The sequence below is a fragment of the Solea senegalensis genome, linkage group LG3 (genome assembly GCF_019176455.1).
Source record: "Solea senegalensis isolate Sse05_10M linkage group LG3, IFAPA_SoseM_1, whole genome shotgun sequence".
Lineage (NCBI taxonomy): Eukaryota > Metazoa > Chordata > Actinopteri > Pleuronectiformes > Soleidae > Solea > Solea senegalensis.
Genome location: NC_058023.1, coordinates 12,265,972 through 12,287,917, shown reverse-complemented (window position 1 = coordinate 12,287,917; position 21,946 = coordinate 12,265,972). Strand labels below are relative to the sequence as shown.

The window sequence follows — 21,946 nt, the reverse complement described above, 5'->3', positions numbered from 1 at the left end:
TAATATAACACTTGACCATTTCTAAATGCATGCAAGGTTCCCAGATGATAAATCCTAAGGATAAATCCTGCTCAATCCTTCTGTTTCCCAAGTGTGTCAAACTTTTTTTTAGGATTCTTTCAAATGCACACACTAGTTTGTCCCTGCAGGCTGCTGTAGAAACATGGCGGCGTCTGTAAAGCAAGACCCTTGCTAAAAGAACATGTAAAAGACTTATTCTAAGGCAACAAAGACAAATGTTTTTTTTTTTAGCGAATATTCTTTTACTCTACCACGGAGTATTAGGACCAAACTTATTTAAAATGTTTGAATAAAGTCATAATGTAATACATCTGTGTGCTGCTGCTATTTATTGATAATACATTAGATAATGATAAAAGAGAAACATATATTATATTTCTCATAATATTACTTTATTCTCCAATGATAAACACATTTTCTCTTCAGTTTGGCGCTAATACTCATAGTACTCATTACTCATAGCAGTTTATGAGACGTTCAAGGTTCCAAAAGGATAAAAACAACTAAAGTTTTAAGCAATGGAGTGTTATTTTAAGTCAGTGGAGAGCAAAGAGGAAAACTTCTCAGCATGACAACAACTCACTTACAGAGTCTTCCAACGCAGCTCCATCAGCTTTGGTCACTGACTGAGTTGTGACATGATTTCACCACTCTCTTGACCTTTTGACCTTTCCTCTTGTGTCTTTTTTTTTTGTGAAAGCAGAAAAGATTAATGGTGGTAGATAATGAATGACAAAGAAAATCTTCATTTTAAGATTACATAAATGATTAAGATTGTTAATTTACGAACAGTTATTTCTGATCAGTTTGTTAAATTACACTTTCATAATTCACCTCCTCTCACTTATATGATAGTGGACGTATATATCTTCATGTCGAGCATATACATATTCATATATATGAAGCAGTTTTCATTTAGAAAAGAAACGCTGGTTTGGTTAAAGACTAAATAAGTGACGACGCCAGTTTTTAAAATCTACCTGGGCTCACATGCACAATTTAGTCTGCTGGAGAGAAAGTGAAGGATAATCATGTAGATTAAATTCATTTCCTTTCCCCAGAATCCGTGGCAGTGGGAACTATAAGTGTTTTGTTTGGGATGTGAGGAAAGAATGAAAAATGCAGTGACCAAAAATAGAAATGTTGCGGGCCTGTTAAAAGTAAACATAGACGCACCGATACAAGAAAATATAGTTGCACATATCTTACCCACTGCTTGCTGTTGTCGAGAAGAGGTTTTTAATTCACATAATGTGACTCAAAACACTTGACAATCGCTGTCAACATTGTTCTAACGAGCAGTGAAGTCAACTTTGATGCTTTATGTTTCCATAAACGAGGGCATGCCTTTGTCTTTTTTAGGCTGCGGTGACCACTCGGGAGTAAAAACCACAGCAGAACAGAGGGAGACTGTGGTCGGGCGAGGAAAGCGGCTGCTGCCCTGATCGGCTCTGTGCTTCCACTTCAGTCTGGACACTTGAGTGAGTGAGTGAGTGAGTGAGTGAGTATCCAGGCCAACGGCTGCAAAACACCCACCAAAAATAAAATAACTGTGAAGCAATCAGAAGAACTAAGAAAAAAAAAAAAATCAAATTTGAAGGTTTTTCAACTCATTTATTGTGATTTATTTATTTTTATTTGTACAAAGATTTTCACAAAAATATTAAGAAACTGTCGCACAGACCACTGACGCCAAGCATAGAATATCACATGACCAGAACAGTGCCACAGAGTGGAAGTAGAGAGGAAAAGAAAGGCGGAGAGAAAATTGTGAATACTGTCTGAACTCTATAGATGTTTTTTTCTTTTCCTTTTTAAGAGCAATTGTCCACCTCTTTCTGAATCCCCTCGTGACCGTGTGCAAGTACTGGCGACACAAAATGTCTCCCTCTTTGCTGAAGGAGCCGCAGCTCCAGTGAGGAAGTGTTCCTCGCTCACATGCACAATCTCATGCCCAGTAGATTGCCATGCTGCCCCATAATTAACGTACTTAGCACTAGATTGTACGGTCACAGCAAAACATGAACTGGTAACAAATACGACTTTAAATCCTGGATTTATTTTTTTTTGTGTAGAGTAGAATCACTCTTTTTGGGCCATCAAACCTGGAACCAGAAAAATATAAAAATAAACATGTTTAGAAAATAACCTGCTCCTCACTGTACATTTTTCTCTGTTGGATGAATGTTGATATTTCATCCTATAATTCAATTCAGCAATAAAAGAGAAGTGATCTAAAAGGTAAAGGTCACAGGTGAACCCTGAACAGGAGAGATAAAAACATCAAGGGGAGAGGACACTGTGGTGAAGAACATCCATCTTCATGTAAAGGCGCCGTCGTCGTCGTCTTCTTTTTTTCTTTTGCAACACATTCACTTGAGTCCCTCTTTATTTTACAACTTAAATAAATATGCTAAAAACCACATGAACAGAACAGCAGAGAGAAAACAGAAATGTCCCACTTCACTCTCTAAATCAGAGTGTGTCGTGTGGTTTCCAAGGCATTTGATTTGCAGTCCTACAACATGCCTGGTGTGCCGTCATCAAAGTCAGACTCTGTAAAGAATCAACACGGCCAAGTTTCCTGCCTGTCCCAACAAACAAGAAACCTTTTAATGTCCCAGCAGAACCCGTTTTAAACGTCTTACACTGTGTAAGAAGCTGCGCGTTCTCTGCACATCATGTCTAAAAAAAGATCATGATGATGTTTTGGCCACCAACGTAGTGAATTGTTGACTCCCCGCGGCTACGGCTCCGTCTTCTCCTCCACAGCCACTGCCGTCATGTCCTGATTGTTGTCTTGTGTTGCGGTTCCTTTCTCTTCTGACGTCTCCTCTTCTTCTTCTTCATCGTCTGGATGAGCTTCATCCATGGCCGTTTCTGAGAGGTTTTTCTTGCCGCCTCTGCCGACACTGTCCTCCTGAGGCTTCAGCACGCCACACAGCTCCATCTCGTGGATCTCCACATCAAAGGGGGCGGCGGGAGGCACAGAGGGTGGAGACTTGCAGCCCGTACAGCCCTGACAACACAGAGGAACATTGTTTCCTGTTAGCATTTCAGTACTGAAGGCCTTTAAATCAATCATTTGAACCAGTATCTAGTCAATGTGAGCTTACACATTAGTGACAAAATGTCACTTTTTGAAGATATGCTTCATGTCTGCTTCAAATTAACAATTTGTTCGCTTAATTGCGTCGTGCTTGATGTGAATAAATATGACATCCTTCCTGGCCACTGTAGTTCTCTGGTGCACTTAGTGCAGGAGTACTCAGTTTTACAATTTGCCGTTTAGCATTAGTTTGTTTATCATAAGTCCTATCATTATAGCAGCACTGTTATCTCCAGGCATCATGCAGTTCAAGTGCAAAGTGCCGTTTATTTGATGGATTTCTTTGGTTTGACCCATTTTCTGTGGCTCCGAGTTGAGCTGCAGGTGAACTCACAGAGAGGTTGATGGCTCGCGGCAGGCGTCCTGTGCGCACCCAGGGGTGAACTTGGCTCAGCTCCCTCTTCTGCTCTTCTGAGAAGCGCGGCTGATGTTTCTGCATGTTCCTCAAGGCTTCGCGGTCCTCTCGCAGCACCGTCTCCATGTCCCTGGTTACACAAGAATAAAGGGTGGTCTGTCAATCCGCTGTCAATCTGTCCAGGACATCAGATATTCCATCCAAACACGTGTCATAGCCTGCTGGCCGTGCTTTAAGGCTAAAAAAAATGCAGTTTTATTATAAATGCTAATGCAAGAAAAATGAACTCCTAAAGCACTGCTTCCTGCAAAATGCAATCTGAAAGAGCTAAAAAGTTCCATTTTATTTCAACAGTGGTACAGCACAGGTTAAATGTAAGAGGATGAAATAATAATCAAGATTAATCATACCTGACGGGCAGCTGATAGGTCATCATGACCTTGTCGTCGGTGTTGGCCATCAGTAGCCAGATGGGGTCCTGGAGGACACACTTGATGAACTGTTCCTCGCCTCCGTCTCCCCCAGCGCTGCTGCTGCCCCCTGCTGGATGTTTGCGAGAGTGGTCATTCTCTGATGAGTCGATGCTGCCAAAGTACTTGCTCGTGTGGCTGTCTTGACTTCTGCCTGCATGGACGAGAAGGCATAAGGAAGGATAAGTCTATGCTTCAAACTGTGAATTTGGCAAACTCAATCCTGCATTTCCAAATTAACAGTCTAAAAAAAACATGTTATTAAAATTGCCTTTGTAAAATGTTCCCTTTTAACTATAACTCACTGATGCCGCTGGTGCCAGAGGAGCTGCATCCGTTGGACCCAGAGCCTGAACCTGAGGACCTAGTTCCAGAGAAACCTGAACCAGAAGCAGCTGAGCCAGTTCCTGAGCGGGAGTCCTCCTGCAGCAGCAGGTCCAGCAGATCGCTGGAGGTGGACATCGCATCGTTGTTGGACTCATTAGCTTCACCCTAATGGGAAAATCAACAGGTGCAGAGAGAGAGAGACTCTAAATTGTCTTTATCTTCCCAAGAATTAGAAATAAGAAAGAATTTTGTAATTGAGACTTTGAAAACACCCTTTAATAACTTACATTCTCCTTGGACGTATCGTCAGAGCTTCCTTGGTTGGCTAAGCTCTGTACCCCAGCTGCCCCGCCCTGTGCAGAAGGTGTGGTTTGTTGTGATGCCACCAGTGCCGTGGCCGCCTCTAACCGGTTGCTTGGTGATTCCTCAAGCTGCAACAAGTTGAGAGGGGAGGAGCATCTGGAGTGGAAGAGAGGGGACTCTGCGCCATCGCGGTCGGCAGGCGTCTGAGTGTAGGACTGTGGTGTGCTGCTACGAGACGGGACACAGGTGCCTGGAATCGGCAGTGGGTTGGGGATGACGGTGGGGACAGCGGCTGGCGTGGCGTTGGGGTAAGGTGTGAAGTTAGGATTGTAGAAGTGTCCAGGGGTGGCACCTGGCTGAGCGATGGGTGCTCCCATCTGGGGGAACATGTAGTTTGGCAGAACGAGGGCCATCATGGGAGGAACCATTTGGGTAGCGGGGAAGCGCGAAGGGTCTGGGATGGTCAATGGCTGTGCGAGCGGTGGGTAAACGGGGTAGATTGGAAGCATGCCGGGGGCGAATGGGGCAGAGGGAATGCTGGCCTGGGAGCCTACAGACGGCCAGGAGGAGGAGTTTGTTGGGGGTCCAAGGGGCATGTTGAAGGGCATGGGGGCTGGGTTGATCCTGGGGTCTTGGTGGTTCACGCTTCGACCCAGAGAGCTGTGCTGGTCAGACGACTCCTGGTGTTTGAGTCTTTTTCCCCCGCGGCCTCGTCTGTGACCGGTGCTGCCTCCTGCAGCGGGGTAATCCCGGGAACAGCGCACTCCTGGGAAGACACGAGTGGTTGCATTTTACAAATCTGAGAACTGTCTAAGAATTCATGACCGTCTAATTTTTCTTTTATGGAAAAAATATGAAACAGACCAAGTAAATAAAATATTGGCAGAGTAGACTGACTTTCCATGAAAATGTGGTATTTATGGAGCCCGAGTCCCTGCGTAAACATCCCTGTGTGTGTGTGTGTGTGTGTGTGTCCAGGTATTACTAATGTTGTGGGGACCTAAACCTGTTTACACAGTCACATTATGGGGACTTGTCTTCCTTGTGGGGACAAAAAGCAAGTCCCCATAACGTAAATTACTACATTTTAAGGTGAAGGTATGTTTTAAGGTTAGGCTGAGATTGAGATTGAGATTAGGGTTAGGGTTAGGATTAGGATTAGGCCAGTAGTAATTGTGGTTATGGTTAGAGTAAGTCTCCAGGAAATGAATGTAAATCAATGCAATGTCCCCTCATGTCATGAATGTCGAACATGTGTGTGTGTGTGTGTGTGTACACACAATTGTGGCTGGGTTAAGGTTAGAGTCAGAAATGAATTGGTTACAGTCAAGGTTAGGGATCACCTTTGTTTATGCTGCCCAAATGAATCAAAGGCAATGTTGTGTCCTGAGAGGAATAGCTGCACAAACCTGTGCGTGTGCGTGTGTTATACTGGTGGGTGTAGTGTGCCTGTACCTCGTGACAGAGGGTTGCCAGCTGGGGCGTGGCATCGCACCGTCGACGATGCCGTCTGATCGAAAACCCGCAGCTTGCTGAGGTCCTTGAAGCGGTCGAGGAACGCCTGCTCCTCCTGCTGCGTGTGGGCGGACAGCACCTCCTTTGTCAGACCTCGGCCTCCTCCCACACCTCCGCTGCCACAAACGTTTCCACTCCTTCGACTGTCCCTCTCCGGCTGTGAGGTTTGGGGGAGAGACTGTGGGGGAGGAGGTGGAGGAGGGGGTGGCAGCGGTGGAGGAGGAGTGATGGCCGTGTGCACAGCATGTCGTGCGCTGCTGTTGGGAGGAGTTGTTGTAGTAGTCGTAGTTAGGGCTTGTGTAGGAGTTGTAGGAGCCTCCTCCATTACTATGTCTGTGACAGAGAAGTGGCATAGGGAGTATTAGAAGACATGAAATATCCATCTCCGCCTTTTTTTGATTGAAAAGTTTAATTTAGGAACAACAAAAGCTTTTACATTTAATGCACTCATCACTTTTGTGGCAACATGCTTGCAGCTGATGTTAGCGAACAATATAGACAATAGTTTTTATACAGTGGTGTTTGTTTAAAGATGAATGCTCTTGTCATGTCTTTACATTTAACTTTATCCAACTTAAGTGGAAACTGTATAGGACAGCTGAGAACACTGAAACACTAATCTGATTTGAAAAAGATTAAGTTTTCACATTACAATCTGCAGTTCGTCATGATGTTACAGGTTTGTGCGTGATAATACTAAAAGCAGAAAGTTAAGCATAGTTGGTTAGTCTGATAGCAAGATGAGTAGCTGCTGAACATTAGCATTTCTATATCAAAGGCCTTTAAATTCGATATTAAACATGCAAGCACCGCATACAAACCTGATGAATAACAAACTATAGGAAACAGATGAGTGATGAAGATGCCCACCTGACTCGGGAGGCTTCTTGTCTCCCACATGCACGATAGTACTGCTGAAGCTACACTGCGACGTGACTGAGGCTACACTCTCTGCCTTTGTGGCCATGGTCAGGGGGGGCAGAGGTGGTTCACCTACGATGCTAACTGAACCACCTGCAGGAACAAACACCAACAAAAAGCCTTAGCCTTATTTAGTACTGTTCACCCAGTAGAACTGGTTCAAAGTCATTATGATTAGAAAGTACCTTTGTTGTTGCCGCTAGCCTCCTGTTTGTCGTCATCAGACGTAGAGGAAGCGGTGCAGGAGGAGCCACACTTCCTTTTAACTGTGTTAGGAATGTTGCAGCTCTCCAAGTACCTGCATGAGAGCAAAATGAATTGTAAGATGAGTCGGTGATCGTGACAAACAGACAAAACATGACTAGATGATGGACAGGGTCAGGTTCAGCACACGCACCGAATAATGCTGTCGAGACAGTTGATCTGCTGGTAGGAGTAGCCTGTGGGCGGCTCCTTCTGGATAAGCGGTGCAGGGACCAAGGCTTTGGGTGGTTTGGTCAAATCTGCTATCAGACCTCTGATGGGGTCGCTGCAGATGGCTTTGACAGTTGTGCCTGGAAACGAGGAACAAGTGGTTAGCTTGACAAAAATTTTGAATCTAAATATGCTTGTTCTTGCATTATAACATAGCAAATGAGCAACATTTAACACAGCCACAGAGGTTATATTGAATTAGGGCTGTCATAAAATGATGACTATAACCCAAACAACCTCATTCATCTGTTCTCGTCTCTTTACCTGCACTGGTGTTTTTTCTTGGAGGTGGTCGGTTACGAGACTCTATGAAAACCTGCTGTCCATTAGATTTGACCATGTGAACATCTTTGCAGATTTGCTGGAACGTCATCTGGGAAAACAGCATCAGACTCCGTTAACTATACAGGTTTTGACAGTGGCGCGAATGTTCAACTTCATTCATTTCCCTTATGATGAGTAAGACGTTTGACAGCAGGCAAGCTGCATTTGGCCAATGCGGTTCCTGATGTACTTGGGAAAAGGAGTGAGTGAATTATTGCTCCATTTGTTACAATTTGCACTCACTATTAGACATGACTGATTCTTACAAACTGGACCTCAAGTGAGATGACTATTACGGTGTGTGCGACAACTGACTAATCTAGACAAAAACAAAACCTCTTAATATTTGTATTATTTTGTTGCTCAGACTCACAGGTTTGTGCAGAACGACAGCAGCAGCTTCATCCATGGCGGGGCCATTGCTGTCGCTGGATGAGGCGGCTGAGGCACTCGGGTGCTGTTGGTGTGACCGGCGGGAGCCCCGTGACCCACTGGACCCTAGCGAGCTGTAGCCCTGAGAGCTGCCGCTGTGCACCGGCTGCACCAGGAGCCGGTGGATCCGCTCGCTCAGCTGGACGATGTCTGGCGTGGTGACCCGACTCTCAAGATTCTGCGGCATAGTGAATACGTCTTCATTGAGAGGGCTCCTGGAGACAAGAGAAGAGGGACATGTTATTGGTTAACTAGTTAAAATGTTACTGACCCAGCAGCATTTGTTTTAAAGCAATTCAAATTATGAACGTACGTTCGGACTTTGTGTCGCCCTACGATAAACGCCACCTTGCGGCTCCAGGGGTTGACAAAGGAAGACCAGCTGGTGTCGATTGTCAGATACTCCCCGCTGCGGGCACACATCCTCAGGGGAGAATGGTCAAATGGCTGACCTGCAAACTTTAAGACTGAGGTGACAGAACAGAGTAGATATTTTATGACAGAAATGGAACAAGCAGACATGGTGCACAGTTAGTGATCCATTTCACCTCAAAATTGATTGAGGTGAGAGGGAAGCGCAACAGCAAAATAGCGCTAGTAAGCAACCGCATGACTAAAAATTAGGGATGGCGTGATACTGCTTGATTCGAGAGCAATATCAGTCCAATAACCTTTTCCCTCTTATAAACAACTTGGGGTACTGAGATTTCTTACATTAAAATGCAATAATTATGTTTACATTAATCCAAGACGACATGATGTGTGTGAACAGCCATTGCACTTCTATGGACTTACTCTTCTCATGTATGGCAACCATCATGGGCCTGTCCTCGGGGTGGATATAGAGCAGACTGGGGGTTCCCACCAGGTCCTGAGGCAGGTATCCCAACAATGGCACAGCCCTACAAATACAATATATTAATACAATGATATTACATCCGACATTACATGGAATTATACACATGAAGTAAGAAAGAAATGTACAGTAATGAAAATATAAAATGTATTTGTTTAAACTTTAATTCCAAATGTTTTTTGTTTGCAGCATCCTGGGTCGACAGAACTTTTCAACAGCAGCACCAATATTTGGAAAATTTCAAAGGTACTGCTGTTATAACCAGTCAGGAAATGAAAATGCATGGACATAAAAACTAGTTTTGCAAAAAATAGCCAATGCAAAAAATGCTGTTTCATAAAAACTCAAGTTATACATTAAAGTGGATTGTTTTTGTTGGGTGTTTCTGAAAATCAAAACAGATATGTTTTGATTTCCTGATTCTAACTAGTCTGATTTTGCTCTCTTTCTCTGTTGAAATACTGCAGCCAGGAGGCGACGCAGCAGTAAGCAATCACATCAGAAGACGGGCAACGCACCTCTCATCGACCTCCTGGAACAGGCAGCTAGGAGTGTGACTGGTGGTGAAGATCCTCTTGTCCGGAGGGATGCGAGGAGCTGGTAGGCAGAAACGACATGCACATGAAGTAGGGCACGTTTCAACAGCCATTTTGTTTATGGACAACACAGTCATGCAGTGTCTGATATTATCAGAATAAGGGGAATGTGGCATGACAACATACGTCAGTGAGACAGTGTCTTTCGTTTCACCCCCAGCTCATTTTCAGTCAATTGAATATTCAAGAATTATTATAGTTGTAAGATTTATATTATGCAAGGTAAAGGTAAATCTGATTTTAAGCAATGTCATAAAACTATGACACGAGCTGAGCTGATACTTGCGTTTGTAACACCTAGTAGATGTGAGACATACCAACAGAAACACTCAATATTTCATCAAGGTTTCAACATGAAAACAGAATTCTGACAGATTAATACAATATATTATCAAATACCTTCATATCCAGAGTGGACCCTCTCTGCAATCAGCAGGCAGCAGGGCTGTGGTTCAGCAGCATCTGAGTCTCTAAGCGTGAGCTGGTATGGTGTGAGGCGGAACGGGTAGTAGCGCATCTCGCAGCCGTGCTTCCGGTCAGCACTTATCCGACAGAACATGGACTTCTCCTGAGTGCAGTCCACTGGCGAGGCTAGAAGGAAAGAGTATGAAGGGAAAAAATGAAGATGGTTCTGGTGGAGTGAAGACCAAAAAAAAACACCATACTGGCTAAACCTCCCTATCACTAGACTTACCAGACCCGATGCAGGAGGCCCAGGACGGGAGGCGGCAAGGTGCTGTCCCACTGTAGAAGGTACTGACATCCTGTGGGGCCAAAAGCTCAGAAAACACAGACCCCTGAAGACACTCGGGTTTGCAACGCAGCACGGATGATCCCTGAGGTGATACATATACCACCTTCCCTGACAAGAATGACACAGCCATAGAGAATGTGTCCTGGGGGAAAAAAAAACAGGGAGAAAGAAGAATTGATGGATATGTGCTTCTCCCAATAAATCAGTTGGTTAAACCTTTCTTTTGCCAAAGATATTTTTTTGGCAGCTTTACTGTATCCTGGGAAAGTGTGAAGAGGGGTGTTTCTGGACATAAGCCAAAGTAAAGTTCCCAGAGAAAATAAGGATTTATTGTAAGCTGTTAACAAGTTTATATTGTAAGCTGTTACACTAAAGTTTTCACACACAAATATTTCAAACAAGCACATCAGATGGACTCTAAATCGCAATCAAACGTAACATCGAGTGAATCCAACTGTGACCTATGTTTTTCCAAATTAACTAACACCACCTTTTTCTCAGCACAGTTTAAAGATAAACAGCAGCATCTCTTGCCAGGAAGTGGCCCACATGTCAGAACATTGAGGTGTTCAAACTATTAAGCTTTTATTTAAAGATGAAAACAAATGGCTTGGATTACACATGTGCGTTACTGAGCTTAATTCAAGGGGCTTTCATGAATTTTAAAATGAAAATTCAAGGGGCTTTCATGAATTTAAATAAATTCTTAGGATATATGTATACATTGCTTGTAGCAAAATAAAAGCAAGAACCATTATCATAAATAGTTTCTAAAAACAAATCAGAGTTGGTTTAGAAAAAAAGTAATGAAAAGAATGCAAATCATTAATTTAGCACGTTCAACTACTCGTAGAAAATAGCAAAAATAAACTCACAGTGTTTTTGAGGGTGTATTCGGAGGTGATGTTATCAAGCTCCTCAAATGTGAAGGTGGACAAGTCCAGGCTGCAGCCGTGACACTCCTCCACACTCCACTGGTGGTAGTACTCCCGGTTTGCTGCAAAAATAAATATATAAAAGGGTTCAGGGCGTACATTCTATAACACAAGCTCTGATTAGAAGAAAATCTACACAAAAAGCAGACCCTCACCTCTGACTTGTTTGACGCACTGAAGTGCATATTTGAGCGCGTTTAGAGTACTGGAGTGACCCTTAGTCTTGCGCTCAGCCGGCAGACGCAGCTTCAGCTCCTTGATGGACTTCATCAGCTCTTTCTGAGTCTGGACCCTCGCCGACTGGTCGCTGCTGCAACCAGAGGTGGAGGGGGGATCGTGCTCCGAGCTGGTCGACAGCAGGCTGTAGGCCAGGGAGCCGCTGGGAGGTGAGAGGCTCTGGGAGTTGGAGCTGGAAAATAGAGGAAATGACCATTTGTACATAATAGTGCAAATGAACATCAAAAATAACCTGTGAACAATTCAGCTTTCTCTTCTTTTTACCTTTTGTTGCTCTCTGTGGTTTCCATCATCATGCCAGAGTCCTTCCCATTTGAGGAGCTGTGGGAGCTGCGTGTTGACTGGCGCCCACGTGACCCATTCTCTCGCTCCATGCCACCCTCGCTCTCCCTCTCCCCAGAGTCGTTCCCACTGGAGAGACCGTCCATATCATCCGAGTTGGACGCTCTTTGGTCTCCAGAGAGACCTCCAGATCCCGACCCGCTGCTGGGAGATGAACCTCCACCTGTTCCACTCCCCTGCTCTGAAGTGGCATCACTGGTGCTGCGCTGACCACCGCTTAGTTTCAGACAGTTTAACCCTTCTGATTCAGCTTCCTGGTCATTGTCTTTCTCATCAGCCACTCGCCCTCGAGTGTTGCTGCTGGGCATTGATGTAGAGTTGTCATAACTCATACTAGAGTAGGATGAGGCTGATACAGCTTGGTAAATGTCAGCCGAGGAGGAAAATAAGATAAGGCCTAAATTTAAGTGGGACTATGTATCCACAGATAAATCATAGTTGTTTGTTGGTAAATTTTAAAGAACTAAGGAGAGAAATTCATGTCCTGATTCAAAAATGTGTAAAATGAAAGAGTTCTGGGCGGTAAACCCTTCTTTGAGGGTTTTTGATATTTGAAAACTGATCCAAATAACCAAAAAGACAACAAATACTCTTCAAGTGTTTGGAGGAACAAGTGTCACTCAGAAGTGCAGACAACTGATGAAATCTGTGGTTATGAAACAATCTTGGCTCAAGTGCTTCAACAGATGGGATGAGAGCTTGCGAGAGAGAGTGAGAAAAATGGCTTCTGATGAAAGCAAACAGTATCTTCACTCTGTATCTGGTCTCTTCGCGTCCTCTGAGATGTGTTGCTCTGGGTGCTAAAGTTCACCTAAGATGATTAAAAAAGGAGGAGAAACAGACAGAGAACAAGAATATTAGTTGCAGGATCAAAACATGCTTGTCATTAGCAGTGTGCCCCGAGGACTAAGGCTATGAAAAGCCAAAAATACTAACTTATCATTAGTTTATCATGTTGGCCTTCAAAGTGAGATTCAAATTTGGCCGTGAGATGTTTTCCTTGCCTTGTCATGCAGACTAGATTTATAAGAATGAAAGAGTGTGTGGTCCTGGTGTGCATCGACCGCATTCTCCCAGATTATCTACGTGCGTATGCATGCATCTGAATTAGAACCTGCGCTAATGCTTAAATTAAAAGGGACATTTCTTAGTCGTCATAGCTTAGTCCCCTTTAACCCAGAGGACAATCAAAACAAACAGAACACCAGCCGAAGGGGAAGCTTGACATCAGAGAGCAGCTATAAATTAGGTCTGCTTCTGAATAGTATCTCAAAGTGTATATATGGCCACTACCTACGCAAGTGAAAGTCTAGTACTATTTATTCCTCAGGTAAGGGAGAAACCCAATAATCCTTTAAGCCTTGCAGACGCAACCAAATGGCAACATGGGCCAGCCCACATTCGTCAATCCTTTCAATTATATACACCTCGCTGCCCCCTTTACCTTGCTGCAGGTGTGTGGTGATGCTACAAAACTTGTTCAGGACAGGTTAAGTATGTGCCTGCATTGAGAGGTCAGATATACCTCAGCTTTCTGTACTGACGCAATAACCCAATATGGCAGAGTGGACGCATACAGAGCAGCTGCCACCAGCTTATTAGTCCTGACAGGAGGATACAGCTTATAATAAATGCAACTCATGACGCAGACATGACTAAACTTAGCAACTATGGATGGAGAGCAATGACCAACTTCAGGTGTGCCATGATGCTCCATTTATTGCAACAAAATACTAAACAGGATTACTTGAGTTTAGATGGATGATGCTACAGCTGAGTGCCAGTTGGTGGAAGGAGCAATTGCGATCTCTAAATATGCAAGCAGGGTGTTGGTGGGTGTCGTGTCAGGCTGGCATCCATGCATAGTTCCATGGGTGATGGCAAAGACATACGGCCGTGGGTGGAAGTGGGGGAAATGAATTGTACTCAGGCAAAGGAACACCTGCATGTGCCATTTTGGCCCAACCATCTACTTAGTGGTTGTGTAGAAGGTGCCCTCAACCCAGATTCAATCCATTTGCTGCATTCAACTAGTGTGGTTTAGGTCATGCTCATGGTCTCACCAACAGGCAAATTTAGAGCATTACAGTTCAGTTTAGGTTTAAATAATTTAAATAATTGGTCAACAATTTTGATAACGATTAATTGGTTTGAGTGTTTTTAAACAAAACAAGCTATTTAGTTATTATTAATTACCTGTTTCATGTGTGTAATATTTAGTTCATCCATTATTTTTGTTGAAAGTTCTGCACATAACTGTATTAACTGATTCCTGAAATTAAGCATTTTTGGGGGGATATTTGTTATCATTAAACAGTACAAAAAAAAGATTATTGAAAACTAAATAAATGGACAAAAAGAAAAGTCTGTATCAACTATATGTCATCAGCAGCTAGTCTGATTTCTAAGAATGGGCATCAACCTTAACCAGTAGACCTGGACAATGCTCTATTGTAAGGATGAGAATATTAAAAAAATGTTTCCAACATAGATATGCAGTTTTTAAGTTTCCAGTTCCCCTAACATATGTCTTTGTCTGGAGCTGGTTTGAACCAATGACTGTGAGGTAACAGAGCAAAACACTGAGCCACTATGCTGCCCACTCACTTGAATTATTTACAGAAATTGCACGCAGTAAGACCAGTCTATGATTATGTAAGACGGTGTCTGTCGTAGTGTGGGAAACATGATCTAACATGTTTTGCTGACTAAATAAACAGTGAATGCTGGAAAACATTTGAAACGTTTACAGGTGTGACACAACAGCAACATCCATGACCCAGGACTCGATATCAAGCTAATAATGAACAGCAAAACTGCATAAAACCAAGATTGGCTGTAAAGTACATACTGAATGATGCAAAATATAGGCTCATCCCTAATACACAGATGTGCTGTATGTCAACATGCAGATTATTCATTATTCCATTATTATTCATTGTTCCACTGGTGTGTCAACAGAGTGTTTAGTCCTTTGTGGTTTCCTATCATACATTTTCTGAAATGTTACAATAATGCAATTAATATAAAGGATAACTGATGTATGATCTGCCGTTGCAAATTAGACAGACCTAATCCCTGTCTTTTTTTTTTTAAATCTTTTCTTAAAACTCACTAGTTTTCATTGGCCTGCTTTGGCCTTGCTTTTATTGTCATTTTCCACATTTTTATCCTAATTATTTTAGTTGTTTTAGATGCATCTTATCACCTTGTGAGCTTCGATGCCTTTTATTTATTTATTTATTTACTGTTTTTATTTATTCTTCTGGTCCACTGTATTGGATTGGATGATGCATCTTATCTTTCCTCAATACTGATTTGATTACAACACCAGTATCATGACATAATGTCCCTAAACATGTGTTTTACAAGGCAAGAGTGAACTTGATTGCCCATATTATGATCCTGGTGCCAGCAGGGTCACAGTGGCTGAACAACCGTGGGTGTTATCTACTTTACCTGAGAAAGTAAACAAAGGCATCATTGTAGTAGTTAACAAGAGACAAGGGACACCAGTAAATTGAGTGACAGTCATACCACATTATTGTCAGTGAAACAGACTCTTCACTTGACTTTGGCTGAGCTCCATTCAAACAGTTGGCCAGAAATCTGCTCGCTATGGTGCTAACAAGACACAAGTGTTCATCTGATTCTTTCTCTGTTTCAGAACCAACTGACTGTAAATACAGTGTGCAAATCAACTTGATATCAACTCCAGCTGAATATATGAACCACACAAGTAACTGACAAAAACTAGGACCATTGAGAGACAAAAAAATAAATCAGAAAATCAGCATCCAGACGAACGTTTCAGCTGCATGCAGGTCAGTCACCTGCATAAATGCCAGCACTCCTAAAACTGCATTTCACGTGACCAATCGGGTACACTGGGTATGTACTGTTGCTTGCTTAGCTAACATTACTAACAAACAACAATAGTGAACAGGGTTTTCTAATTTCTCTGTTTCCAGGGCATTACAAAGCCAAAGTAAAAAGTAATATGGACAGGTGTAACTAGAGCAGGATTTATGCATTTTAAAATGAGGATGTGGATGTAGTAACCAATGTCTTCCACATCTGGAACGGTCCCTGAAATGCTTTACACTAGACTACTCTTTGCATTTCGAGGCAGGAGAAGTCTTTGACAAGTGGAAAACTTAGATCTATTGTAAGTGGAAAACTGACAAAAGCAGAGAACACTGTGCTTTTTTGTCGCCGTTGTCACATTGGCTGTGCTCAGAGCCACCAAGTTCCTTCGCTCACCACCTGAAGTAGTTTCGCAGATTGGATACTAGAGCTGCAATTAACGATTACTTTCATAATCGATTAATCTGTCGATTATTTTCTCGATTAATAGATTCATCATTTGGTCCAAAAAATATCAGAAAACCTTGTTTGATCGGTTATTCGTCAAACCTGTAAATGATGTTCTCCAATGTCTTGTTTTGTCAACAAACCAAAATTATTAACTTTTAATGATTTTGTTGTTATTCAGAGCAAAGAAATTAAGAAAATACTCACATTTAAGAAGCTTAAACAATCGGAAATCTTGTTTTAATCATGAAAAAAGCTTTGAACCGATTATCAAAATAGTTGATTAATTTACTAATCGGTTAATTGTTTCAGCTCTATTGGATACCAATCCATCCTCGGTTGTATTTTAATTACAATTGGTCAGGTGCTATCCGATCTGATCATAGGTGTAAATCATCAATTAAATAAGTTAATCTAAATAAAAATAATTAACTGGTTGTACATCCCGCTGTGCCCCTAGTTTTTCATCATGTAAACTCAATATTTGGGGGCAGTGGACTGGTCAGACAAGTCATTTGAAGACATCACCTTGGGTTCTGAAAAAGTTGTAATGGTCACAACATGCTATCATTCTCGATTTAATTAAAGTTTTACATCATAAACATGCGATGCACTGCAAAGGACAGGTGTGGCCTTAAGAGCTTAACACAATGTGACTTTAGTTTTTTTTTTTTAATAATTATTATTTATTTATTTTTTAAATAAAAAAAGAATCTCAAATGTGATGCAAATTCTTTCAACACAACCAAATCCTTCCACAAATACTATTATGATATTATATATTTACATGCTTTCACGAGTTGCCTAGCCCTTTATGAGACGCTAACAGTGTGCTCCTCTGGCAACCCGAGACATCTGTACATTCTGTACATTACCACAGGGAAGGCGAAACTATCAGCACACAGACCTGGGAAAACATGAGACACTTGCCTGACTGCGGACTTCAGGAAGGTGTGGCGCGGCTCCGTGTGTAAACATGTGTCAACAATTCCTCCGGACACCATAAAGCCCCATCACAACGTTGGTGTGTTTGTTTATTATCCAAACGTATTTAATTTAAAAAAGTAGATTCGCTTCCTCCGCTGCTCTTCGTACCACTGTGCGGTGTGTGTATGTGAAGCAGCGCTTACACAGCAGATCTATCCCACTCTGCTTCGCTGTGTACATTCTGCACGTGTCAGCGGCTGTGTTTTCCGCAAGTCTCGCCTGTCGCTGATTGGTCACCTCGCAGGACCAATGAGAAAGCGCGCTGTGTGAAGGCTGAGGGGAGGGGGGGGAGAGTCCGCCTCACGAACTCAACACTGACTACTCCAACTGCTGTATGAGACACTGGTCTCAACTCCTCCCTGAACGTTTGCCTATTTGAATATGGAAGCAAAGGGCGGATACAAGAGCAGGTCACGTTCTGCGAGTGTGGACGGCTGAACGCTGAACATAATGTACAGTTGAGAGACTTAAAAAAAAACACGCGCTCCATACGACCAGAGCAAAAGAAACAAAGCATTAAACCCGAGTATTTTGAGCAGTAGATTTGACTTCTGAGAATTCTCATGGATGTGCTTTCAGTCATATTCCAACCTGTTCCAACTTGAACTTTGTTTTCATCCAAATATTTGACAATGTTTTGTTTTTTTTCACTGACCCGTTTTCTGTATTCAGTTATCAGTGAATACTTTTTCTTTCAAAACATATATAAAAGTGCACTCTAATGCAAACAGAAAATGTTGAATTGCGCACATGTTGCTTTTATCAAAATGTTACATTGTATCAGTTGGAAGACAATTAAACAAATCAAAAACAAACATACAAAATATTGGTCACTGTCTGCTATGATTTCTTAAAATCAGCATCAGCCACAGAAAAAATGCTATAGGTTGAACCATAAGGGCAACTTTTTTAGTAAATAAAATTAATTGATATAACCACTTCTTCATAAAGGCTAAATAACATCAGACTATTTCAAAGTTAAACAAACCTTAATTGGAGTATAGCCTTCCCAAAAAAGAAGATAAACAAAGCACAGCGCTTAATATTTGTTTTGACTTTCAGTCCAGGCACATAATGTATAAACTGATAAGCTGATTGCGACTCTTGTCTCTCCTATCCCCTCCGCTCTCTCTCAGTACAACAGTATCATCCAGTTATTTTATGCCTTTATGCCCCCTAAAACCACTGGGTTATGGGTCATTGAATACAACTTATTTTGTAAAGTGTGTGTTATGTGGCCTTGTTCAGGCACAGAAACAAAAACACAAAGTACAACATACCTCTGTCTTGGTTTAAAGTTCAGTTTGCCATATATGCTGCTCCACAGGTCTCTAAACTAGGTTAATCGAAATGCAGAGTGAAGAAAACACTGGTTGTAGCACCGTCACACAGCCAAGTGAGACCAACCATGCAATACCCTCATTGGAGAATATTGAATATACAATAATGAAGTGATTAAGCAACAGTGAAGCAAAAGGTCTTCTGAGGTAAAAACTGAGATTATTCCTACCATCTGGGTCTAGTGATTTTATTCACACTTATTTTCCTATTGGCCTTAAGCCACTTTACAACTCTACGGCCAGATGTTTCTGTGTCACGGTATCAAACTGTTCAACTTGGTTAGTAGCTTATCTGGTCATCCACTGAGGAAATGTCAGAATGTTCATGTTTTAAATTATGACATTAAATTGCGAATCTGGTCTTATCTTGTGAACACAGTTAATGTAGGAGCAGAAAAGAAGAAACCATAAACTCTATAGATTATGATGTGTTAGTTATACTTTTATTTTTCTCAAGTTGCAGCTCTGGCTTTTTTATGACCTTACATATAAATAAGTATTATGTTTTCAGGAGACTGTGGTTTAATATAAAAACAGACAATCCACCTCAGTACACAACCAAGACTTACTTTGCAGAAGCAACACAGGTAAACAAAACAAAGTTATATTTGTGGACTCAAACCTTTCTGTCCTAAATTGGTAACCTGGGATTCCTTTAACATTTAATATCATCCACTGTGAATAACCACAGTTTAATTAAGAATACAATCTTGGCCTGCTACGAAGTCCCTGAAGACCCAAAAACTGTTTTTGTTTATCTTGAGTGCACAACTAATGGGCCTTGTGCGCAAACTTCCAAGATACTATTCTTGAAATTCACGTGTCTCTTCAGATCCCCATAGCTACAATGAAATCGAGACAACTCCGCTAATCAAGTTTTATTTTAGCCTCTAAATGTCACTCCTGGTGATTTCGCTCTGCTTCAGAGTCCAAACTAGACACTGTTGGTGAATAACTAACTCTGTATCATGTGTTGAGTCAGTCACCACATTCATGTGATAATAAGTTAAATATGGATCACATCACCTCTGCCACTGCCAGTCATCTGCCACCTCTACTGTCACACATGCAAAGTGGTGTCAGAACAGTCAACTCTCATTTGCTTATTAATACACTTTAAGTGTCACTTTCATGATACCCACTCACTCACTCACTGTGGGCTACGCAGTCCGTTTTCATGCAGTCAAGTCGAAAATTGATTAATCTTACAATTTATTTTCTTTTAAGAAGAGAGCAGCTGTAGAAATCAGACATCATACAGACATCCATTTATCAACTGCATACCAAAAATATACCACTTTTGGTGTTAGACTCACTTACATCTTTCAGTCTGCCATGTTGCAACACCACATTTCTGCCAACAGCCCAGAAAATACAAACCACAGAAATATTGGCCTCAGAGATTACCTTTTGTGTTCTAAAGTTACCCATGTGTTCTCTATTCTTGATTGGGGAGTGTGAGGCAATACTTTAACAGCAGATGCAGTAAATCCTGCACAGTGAACCTTTTGACTTTAATACCTGCCTTGTGTTCAAAAAGGTTTCAGTTCCAGTGAATTATGATATGACACCTGTGTAGATAATGCACAGGTTTTGTTGATAATTTTTAGCAGCACAATGCACTGGCATGATTGGCTTTTTACATGTTTAGATGGCATGCTTTCACCGAACATGAAATGCCACTGCACCTACACCAGCCAACCAATAACAAAACAATGGATCACAAGGAAAACATCAAATATGAGGAAAGAAGAAGACTGTAATGATGCTTGATCTTGTTTTCAGGAGACACATTTAGTCCATTTTAGTGCTTTCTTAAGTTGTAAGATACAAAATTGTGAAAGATCTTAGATTTAAACAAATAATTCAAAATAAATGACAAAAAGTAACCAGAGGACACTTGATTACCTTTAATGCATTGGAAATATGTATGTCATGTTATATACATATAGCTATCCACGCCTGTCATAGTCATACCAAAGGACTGCACATATTTAAAAACATGGACAATCTGTCAACTTATGTTGTTCATTCTGTATGTTTTATTGGTTTTGCAGTACTGTTTTTACTAGTTATTTTATATATTATACATTACCTATATTTTCCTACTTTCTTTTTTCTATTATGCCTTGTTACTTTTTGCTGCTACCGTCTCTATCTTCTCTAATTTCCTCGTATATTACATTATATCACATTATATTACGTTATAGCCGAACATAAGCATAGGTTTCGTGTCACACTAATAACCATTTGCCAATAACCTGATACTGATTGAGTTATTATTTTTTTACTTGATGAGTCACAGTCACTCCAGTTTTTTAAGCAGAGGAGCGGACATTTTACTGACTTTTCACTTCATTGTGCAACGTCCACTTGTATGTCAAACCTGACCAGGCGTAGTAGTTCAAGAAAATAGATCTTAAATTAATTAAAGCTGAATGTGGTCACCTTTAGTTTTTTATCCATTCAAGCGGTTGGCTGAAGACTAAATAAAAGTGCTATTATCATAATGGCGTCCGTTTATGTGAGCCTAATAGTTAGAAAATAACGCAGGTTTACCATGTAAGCATTATAAATACATTCACAGCACTTGTAAAGTCTAGATTATGTGCCATAGCGTAAGTAAAAGAGAGTGTAAACAAATGTTTTTGTTTTGTACACAGTTAGCCCGCAGTGACGGCTAACATGCTAGCCACAAAGCAACCGCCTAAGACATGCACTACCGCACAAAATATGGCCAGCTTACCTAAAAAGACGCTTCAACACGATAACAACAGCTTCGAAATTCCACAGCAAAATACTGGAAAATCTCACAGAAACAGCATAAATCCCGGTGGCATCGACGGTCACTGTTTTGCGATCACTGCTCTGTAGACATTTTGTGAGCGTGTGTGTGTACGTGTTTTTCCCCTCCCTCCAACACTAGTTTACACGCAGTGACACACGTGCCAGTGCATGGTCTAGCGAGTGATACAGAATCGGCCGCCTTGATTGGACAAGGCGACGGACTGTCCCCGCCCGTTCCCGCCCTGGTACGTTTTGATTGGCTGGGGTGGGCGGGGTCAGTCGCACGGGGCCTGGTGGTCACGTTGCAGAGTGTGCGGTCCTGAGTTAATTTCTAAACACACTGGGACATGAGAGGGCGTATCCCGCGCGCACACTGCTGGACTCTACATGAGCTCACCGTAACACATGTACTAGCATCGCAGTAGCATTCATTGTGGTTACAAACTATTATATTATATTATATTATATTGTATTATATTATCGAGTCAGCATCAAAGCTACTGTTTTCCATTTTCATTATTATTATATATATATATTTCATAAGAGC

The 21,946-nt window shown here is 41.8% G+C and overlaps 1 protein-coding gene across 2 annotated transcripts; it reads right to left on the bottom strand.

Moving 5' to 3' along the window:
* Positions 1-1,832: 1,832 nt before the first annotated feature.
* Positions 1,833-21,553, bottom strand: per1b (period circadian clock 1b). 2 transcript variants are annotated; one of them, XM_044021270.1, is made up of 20 exons: positions 21,359-21,553; positions 11,894-12,782; positions 11,548-11,801; positions 11,333-11,454; positions 10,398-10,599; positions 10,103-10,294; positions 9,626-9,704; positions 9,047-9,153; positions 8,565-8,718; positions 8,193-8,466; positions 7,760-7,868; positions 7,419-7,575; positions 7,207-7,319; positions 6,971-7,114; positions 6,041-6,433; positions 4,570-5,351; positions 4,261-4,447; positions 3,896-4,109; positions 3,465-3,615; positions 1,833-3,040 (listed from the first exon to the last, which is right to left on the bottom strand). In XM_044021270.1, exons 2-20 carry the CDS (start codon positions 12,301-12,303, stop codon positions 2,768-2,770), a joined length of 4,317 nt encoding a protein of 1,438 aa, XP_043877205.1. In that variant the 5' UTR covers positions 12,304-12,782; positions 21,359-21,553; the 3' UTR covers positions 1,833-2,767. The 2 variants fall into 2 exon arrangements, with proteins under 2 accessions (XP_043877205.1, XP_043877206.1); XM_044021271.1 differs by lacking the exon at positions 6,971-7,114.
* Between the last annotated feature and the right edge of the window lie 393 nt (positions 21,554-21,946).